The sequence below is a fragment of the Rhamphochromis longiceps genome, linkage group LG22 (genome assembly GCF_057381845.1).
Source record: "Rhamphochromis longiceps isolate RC_006_pf linkage group LG22, R_longiceps_female_GT1.1, whole genome shotgun sequence".
In the NCBI taxonomy this organism is placed as follows: Eukaryota; Metazoa; Chordata; class Actinopteri; order Cichliformes; family Cichlidae; genus Rhamphochromis; species Rhamphochromis longiceps.
This window is the reverse complement of record NC_140577.1, coordinates 10,197,990-10,205,982: the sequence shown is the minus strand read 5'-3', so window position 1 is coordinate 10,205,982 and position 7,993 is coordinate 10,197,990. Positions and strand designations below refer to the sequence as shown.

The following is a 7,993-nucleotide window of genomic DNA, read 5'->3' as shown; positions in this document are numbered from 1 at the left end:
TTCACACCACTATACGTTGATGCCTCTGAGTTATCATGGAGGCACAGGGAGGTCCAACATAATATCAACCAGTTAGTTTCAATGCTGAGGCTGTAATTGTCTGTGTTTATGTATACTCAATATTCAGTGCATGTGTGTCTATCTATCTTGCCTTGTTTGTAAACACAGTTTTGTTTTAATCATCTCATTTGACTTAATCCCCACTGTGTTGCTTAGGGCAAGGTAAAAATAAGGATGGTTAGAGTTGAGGTTATGAAATACATTTTCCAGCACAGAAAAAAATGATTCAAACAGCAAATAAAAATGAGATGACTTATTTTTGCCGACGGAGGGATGAGTTTAGAGAGCATACATGTAGATAAGGGTTTTCTCTCATCTGACTTGGCAGTTTTTCCTCTGACTTTTTCCTTTCTCCACTCCTGTGACTTTTTGGTGAACCCTGTCTGCTTCTTCTCCTCGTGTGAGAGTGGAGGAGGGTTCAGTATTTCAGGAAAAAGATAGAAAAAAAAAACTTTAATACTCCACTGGGGTCTTCTTTTTATTCATTTCTCATCCCCTGACTCTCGGAAGCAAAGCTTACTTTCCCTCCTCAGCGGACAGGTTCCTCTCCCTTCCCTTCCCTGATGTATGATCCTTTCCTCTCCTATCACCCCTTCTTTACTCATTTCACCTCTTATCTCATTTTCCTTACCTACTTTTTCCTCCATCTGCTCATTTCCTCTCATTTTCACTTACTTCCTCCTTTCATCACTTAGCTTCTCCCTCAGAAAATACGCAAAAAATGAGATGATGTAAAAATATTCTGTGCTTTTGCAAGAGCATGATTCAACCCAGTGATTCCTATATTTTATTATTTTGTCTAGACATCCACAGCTTAGGGATGTGAGATTTGGAAAGAGCACGAAAGAGCTATCCTAGAATGTTGACTTTTACAGATACACTATACCTCTCACCCGTCAGTGAAAGTGTGTACTATCACTTGATGACCCCTTGTTCAATTTAATGACCTTTGTAATATCTCTCCAGGTTAATATCTGCTCCAGGTTAATGTCTCTATTCTTTTAGCTTTGCTGTCAAAAGAGAAAAACTGGTGGGGGAGAAAAGAATTGTTTAAAGTCACCTCATTGTAAAGATTTTCACTGACGTGTGCAGGCAGATCTCCCTTGAGGCTGAAAAGTTTTCCCTCTGATGCTTTTGTGTTTTGAAGTTTTGACAGAATTGCTGCTGATTAGCACCACCTCAATATCAATTTGCTCCACTTATTGTTAGACAATCTAAGAAATGTTATTGGATCTTTCAGTGCCTCAGAGACTATGGTAATGACTGAGAGGCCAAGACAAACTAATAAATGAAGAAGTGTCAGTGGAGTGGGATACAAATGATGAAAGTGCTTTATTGTTCTCCGGGCGTAAGGCTCTCGTCTTGTGTCGCTGTACAGCCGTGGCTGAGATGGTTTCACTGGAAAATTAGGTATTTCTAATTCCAGCTAAGCTCTTAAGCTGCTCATTTCTGATGCTTTTGTTAGCTTGGTTTTTTCTCTCATATCCTCTCGCTTCTTCATTGTTTCCCTGTTTCTAACCTTGCAGTTTGTCTTTTTTTGCTTCTGTCTTTCTCATTCGCTCTGTTTCTCTCCTCTGTTCTTTTCATCCTTCCTTTCTACCTGTAGTCAATATACTTTGCTCACAATGTTTTGTGCCCACTGAGGATTGCGTTGGTGCAGCTGGTGGTTGAGTTCGTGGACAAGAGCACGGTGAGACACTAGGGATGGGTACCGGTAACCGGTGCCATTGTGGAACCGGTTCTGACATAAGCGGTAGTAACCAGACCGAAAAGCAGCGCATATTTCGGTGCTTTATTTCTGTGCTTTTTTCCCCTGAGATGTCATACACTTTGAAATCTAGCCAATCACTTTACCTTTCCAAGGATAGTAGTCGGGCCCAGGTACGTACATTTTTTTTTTTTAGAGCAGAGCTAAAATGCCAAAGGCAACGCGCTCGGGAGTGTGGCTGTACTTCACAGCAAAAGATATAAACTCAGCAGCCTGCAACAAATGCTTAAAGGTAATAATGTGCAAAGGAGGTAACACCTCAAATCTAATGAAACACCTGGCGACGCATAGCGTTTTTGTAAAAGCAGAGAAATGCACCGCATTTGATAACTTGCATCAAGACCTCACACCGAGCACATCCACTGCGGGTGTGGTGCCTGTTCTCGGAGTTAGCAACATCCAAGAACCCGAAGAGGAGAGTCCGGCCCGTAGCCCTGCCAGTGTAGCAGAAATGATAACTGATGATGATGATGGCAGCAGCAGCCGTTCTTCTCTGGGTGAGTATCTTAATGTTGTTCGTGTGTAATTTACATTGAGTAGGCTAACCACGTTATTATTAAATTAATGCATGTAAGGTGAACTAGCTAACCCCGTCGTAGTTACATGCGGCTGTCTTCTTGTTTGATGGCAGATACTTCCTTCACCCTGGCCAAAAAGGCTAAAATGACCAAAGAAAAAGTGGACGAAATTTATAGGGCAGTGACAAAATTTATAGTCAAAGATCTCCATCCATTTTCAACAGAGTCACCATCATTCAGGTGAAAAATGTTGTATTACTCTGACATAAAAAAATAGTATCTTATAGACTGTATAATACTGTAAAAGTTAATATGTTCATAGCTGCTTAGCTTTGTCTTTTCTAAATGTGGAATTAGAAAAGACTTACAAAATTGGTGTAAATATGGTGTTAGGTGTTTATAGGTAAACTATATTTGAATAAAGGGTGAGCTATGTTTTTATTTTTTATCTGGAAGAAAAAAATCAAATTAAAATTCAAATGTATTTTCTGTTTATTCAGGGAAATGCTTTGTATGATTTATTTATTTTATGTGAAAAAAAGAATTAAATTTCAAGTCAAAAACACTTTTTTTTAATAAATTTCGCTTTTTTTTTTTTTTTTTTTTTTAAATTCAGGGAGATGTCCTCTGCCCTTAATCCGAGGTATCAGCCCCCATCCAAGGATGATCTATCCAACACACATATAACTGCTTGGTATTGCGTGGAGAAAAGCAAGCTCATCCAGAATTTGGCACAGGTTAACAAGGTCACTATCACCTGTGATGGATGGACCAGTATTGCTCAGGACCATTTCCTCACAGTGACTGTTCACTACATCTACAAAGGCAAAATGAAGCAGAATGTGCTCAGCACTGAAGCAGTTTATGAGTCACAAACAGGTCCAGTTGTCGCTAAAGAAATATCAAACGTTGTGGAGCAATTTCACTTGGGAGGGAAAATAATTGCTGCCACTGTAGACAATGCCAGCAACATGGATGTTGCTTTGAAAAATTTGGACTTTTTAAAAGTGGGATGCTTTGCTCATACCCCCAACCTGGCCGCACAAAAGGTGTATGACATTCCTGCAGTTTCCAGCTGGTGTGCCAAAATCCGTTCAGCAAAACTGTGCTCAGAGAAAAGCAGCAAATCCTGAGTAAGTAGCACATGCAGTTACATATCAAGAAGTATTGTTATTCATATTACCTTTTTTATAGTAATTTAAAAAATGTTTGTGTCTATCTGTGCTTTAGTTTTGCCAGAGCACAATGTCATTCTTGACGTTAAGACGCGCTGGAATTCTCTCTTCCTGATGGTGGAGAGATTTATGGAGCAGCTTGATGCAATCCAGGCAGCTGCTCTGGATCAACGGCTGAGGAAGCCTATGGAGAAGGACAAGTGAGTGAATGACATGAGCATCACTTGCAAGAGCTAAATTTTGTCAGTTACCTTTAACATTGTGAATATTTTTCAACAGGCTAGAAAGGTTCACGCACACTGATTTAATCAAGGCAGAGGAGTTTATTAAGTGCATGCAAGTCCTGTACACGTCAACCATGTGTGTGTCAAGTGACAAGTCACCCACATGCCAAAATCATCAAATCATCCCCATCCTGGCCAAGCTGGAGGCACATTTCAGACGATGTGATGAAGACAGTGTTTTCACCTCTTCAATAAAAGAGAAAGTCTGGGGTAGTCTGCAGAAAAGATATCAGGTATTTGCAGACAATATCAATGCGCATGAAAAATAAGGTTACCTTTTTCAGTATCAGCTCCTATGTTATATCTTGTTTTACTTAAAGGATGAAAACCTTCAGAAATTTCTGAAGGAGGCCACAATGATGGGCCCACGTTTTAAAGGCAGGCTAGGTGGTGAGGCATCTACTGACATCTGGGACAGGTTGGAGAAGACAGCAGTTGCAAATGCCACAGCAGCAGTTGTGCAGGTATTTTCACTGTGTGTGTACAATCTTGTCCTTTTGCATCATGATGTAGTTTCTATGTTGAAGGAATGCTCTTTTACTATCTGTGTGTCCATAGCCTCCCACTGAGGACCCCAAAGCACACAGCGAGGTGGATGATGCTGACATGGACAAGCCAGAAAAATGTGTAATTTCAGATTTTTTCTAGCACAACCACTACCACTACATTCTAAAAGTGATCTTTATTTATTTTGCAAACCTCACTCTTCTTCTTTTTTTTGTTTTTCAGCTAAGAAAGGTCCAGAAGTCACCCTTAGAAAAGCTATTTGAGGATGAGGACAGAGAACTTCAACAGGCTGCTTCTCAAGCGGGTAGAGTCCCCTCAATCACAGAGCAGGTACAGAAGGAGCTTGAAATATACAAAAGACTGCCAGGAATTACCTCTGGACAAGACCCTGTGGCCTGGTGGTGGAGCAAGAGGGATACACTCCCCAATTTATCTGCCCTATCAGAAAAATACTTGTGTGTCCCAGGCTCATCAACGCCTTCTGAAAGAGTTTTCTCTTGTGCTGGGCATGCCATCAGCCAAGAGCGATGCTGTATAGCTCCAGAAAAGGCTAATATGATTATCTTTTTGCAAAAAAACTGCTAAACATGACAAGTTTCATGACAAAGTTTGTGTTTTCAATTGTTTAAGCACTTGTTCCAACCAAAGAAATTATGTTTTATTGACAGAAAGGGTTAACTTTTGCCTAGAAAATAAATTACTGGGAAAAATAAAAACACGAGGTATTTGGACAAAGTTTGTGTTCTTTATTCTATAAGCACCGGTTCAAGCACCGTTTAAGCACCGGCACTGTTTCAAGAGTACCATTTTGGCACCGGTATCGGATAAAACCTAAACGATACCCATCCCTAGACTCCAGGGGTTAACTTTGCTCCACGGGATCATCTTAAGCACCTATACGCTCTGATCTGTATCAGACATTAGTATGTCATATTGTTTCCTAGCAACCACCTAGCAATGGACTTTTTTTTTTTTTGCATTTATGTATGTATAACACCTTTAAAAAAGATTTTTCCATTGTTTTAATTTCAGAAGAACATTAATTTCTATTTAATAACAAGCTGAATAATACCTGATATATTATGATGCCATAATGCTGCCTAGCAACCACCTAACAACTTGTTAAAATTAACCATTTAAAGCATATAAACAATATCGACCAACCCACTTTTTCCATTTCTCAATGCGATTAAGTGTATAAATTTGCAGAATACTGTAGCATGGACATGGACTAGTAATGACAATAAATACAGAAGTAAAAAACTGAAACTATTAATTGTATTGAGTCATTATTTAATTAGCTATTTAGCTATGCCTGTATTTAACTACAGTTTAATTAGCCAAAGAACTACCAAAAGAAAAAGATCATAAAATATGTCACAGATATTAAATTTGTGCCATCACAGTTTAGTGGGTAAAGAATGTGTGACAGAATCAGACCACAGAAAAAGGATGGAAAAGATTACCTAATTAAAAGTAAAGAGGGAAAAAATCAGCTAATGAAAAAATAGAAATTATCAGTACAGGTTTATGAAGGCAAGCAAACTGCTTATTTTCCTCAGAATGAATTCTGATGGCTCAGACTGAACACACACATAGTCCCACTGCTTGTTAAAAAGTCATGCACTGAAATGCAGAAACGGCTGTAACTTTAAAGTTTTTTTGTGCATTAGGCTTATTTTTGTCAAGCATCATATTAATGTAATCAAAGCAAGAGGAGAAAATTATAGAATTTTTGCTGGAACTAGTGATCTCCTAACTACCACTGTGCCTTCCTAATCGCTGGGTTATGGCTACAGTTACTTCCTGAATACTATTATTTCACCCTAAGAGACTACAAATGACCCTTCAGTAACAGAAAAAAATACAGAAACATTTAACAGACCTTTGTTGAGTGGGACAGGGTGAAAAAAGGGACCAGTTTAACATCAGTAAGAAAAAAATCCCTTTAATGTTACAGCGTTTAATTTCTTCTCAAACAGCAACAAAGCATCAGTAGAGTAAAAAGTCAAGCAAAGAGTAAGAGAGATGAGAATTTTAATAAAAATCAGTCAGAATATAAAGCAGAGAAAGGTGTTTTATCACAACGTGTCCCAGGAGTCCCTCTTTCTCTGTCACTTTTTAGTGTGGTGCACTGGGACCTTTTGGCTGAGCACAGGAGTGTTACAGAGCTCCATAGGGAATGCATTTCTTGGTCGCAAATGCGTACACACACAAAAAAGAGCTAACATATAGCATCCAGAGTAGGCGGAAATGTATTCAAAGCTCTGTACATGTCATTGCACGGCTTTCAGAGAAGCAGCGTGGACAGAGAGCCTCAAAGCTCTCCCCCTGAGGATCTGAATAGATAGATGGACGGAAGGACAGTGAGGGAGATGAAAGTGGGATAAAGATGAACAGACGGGGGGGACAGAAGTATCACACTTTAGCAGCTGGTGATGTAAGGTGCATAGGAATGTGAGTGCTGAAAGCAAGCAAGAAGGAGAAGATGGAGAGAAATGAACACTCTGAGAGAGACATGCAGCACCATCCAGTTACTTTGTTTCCATATGGTTGATTTTAATCATGCTTTTAATCATATTATGCTTAAAAAATAGAAAACCATCCAACTTTAAAGGATTACTTAAATACAACAATTTAGGGAAACAACAGTGCACAGAACAACAATGGATTTCAAAGCAGTATGTGAAATATCTTTGAGGTGATGGTATGGAGACATTTCAAAGTCATTTGAAGGATATCTAAAGAGCAATGCACAGAACTCACTTCTTTGTGAATTTGCCTTTTCATGTCACTTCGACTGTCTCATTGACTTGATTTGGCCCATGTGTGAGCTTAACCTCATTGTGCATAGAAACTAGCACGTGAGAGTAGTGTGCAGTACGGTCTTAGATTAAAATGAGACAAAGTGAATCAAGTGTGCTTACCATATCTATCCATTATCTGCAGCTTATCCAGGTATGAGGTTGCAGGTACAGCAGCGCGAATTATGTTTCTGTGGGAAATCTATGTCCTAACTTAAACTGTAACCACAAGCCAATTTTAACCCTATGCCATAACCTTCTATGTAACCTAATGTGCACCTCCAGAGAAATGTAACTGCGCATTAGGTTGACGCATACCACCACTTGAATTGGATGGAAAATTGTGGTGTAGGGATAAAAAGGAATTTCCGGTCACAACGCGACATCAGTTAGGATGTAGAGTCAAAATCAAGCTGAAGTAGAGACACTCAGACCTCTCTCCAGCCTCCAGGTCTTCAGAAGGAACACCAAGGCATTTCCGAGCAAACTATAGGTCACAGTACCTGGTACCAGGTACTTTTTTAGTACCTGCTCGGCCGGGGTTCCAAGCAATCTGAGCAGGTACTAAAATGTGACGTCATCAGACTTCATGCTTCCTAGTGGCTGACCAGTAGAGTCACTCGATAAGTAATAAGAGCATCTCGTTCATGAAAATAAAAACCACCATTTTTGAAACCCAGCAATGGTGAAAATAGCTATAAAAAAACAAGGTATATTCTTCCCTCGATGTCCACCTTTGTTGTAGCGTTTGTGTTAATTACGTCGCAGGATGCTCTGATAGCGACCACGTACATCAGGAGGTACTAAATTGTAATGGAAAACCAGTCCATCCGAGCTGAGTTGTGGCGAGCTGTGGTAAGTATGTCCAAGTAGGTAC

General features: G+C 39.6%; 1 protein-coding gene across 1 annotated transcript; it reads left to right on the top strand.

Annotated features, from left to right (window-relative positions):
• Window positions 1–2,970: 2,970 nt before the first annotated feature.
• LOC146643414 (uncharacterized) lies at window positions 2,971–4,897 on the top strand. The gene is made up of 6 exons (XM_085397057.1): window positions 2,971–3,479; window positions 3,577–3,721; window positions 3,801–4,038; window positions 4,126–4,269; window positions 4,364–4,432; window positions 4,535–4,897. The coding sequence occupies exons 2-6, from the start codon at window positions 3,636–3,638 to the stop codon at window positions 4,895–4,897; spliced, it is 900 nt and encodes a 299-aa protein (XP_085253183.1). The 5' UTR covers window positions 2,971–3,479; window positions 3,577–3,635.
• The last annotated feature ends 3,096 nt before the right edge of the window (window positions 4,898–7,993 follow it).

Bases quoted from the DNA above. Each gene is read 5' to 3' on its own strand.
- LOC146643414 (XM_085397057.1), top strand. From the start codon at position 3,636: ATGGTGGAGAGATTTATGGAGCAGCTTGATGCAATCCAGGCAGCTGCT. The intron at 3,722-3,800 runs GTGAGTGAATGA...ATTTTTCAACAG, and splicing joins AAGCCTATGGAGAAGGACAA to GCTAGAAAGGTTCACGCACA. The intron at 4,039-4,125 runs GTATTTGCAGAC...TTTTACTTAAAG, and splicing joins GTCTGCAGAAAAGATATCAG to GATGAAAACCTTCAGAAATT.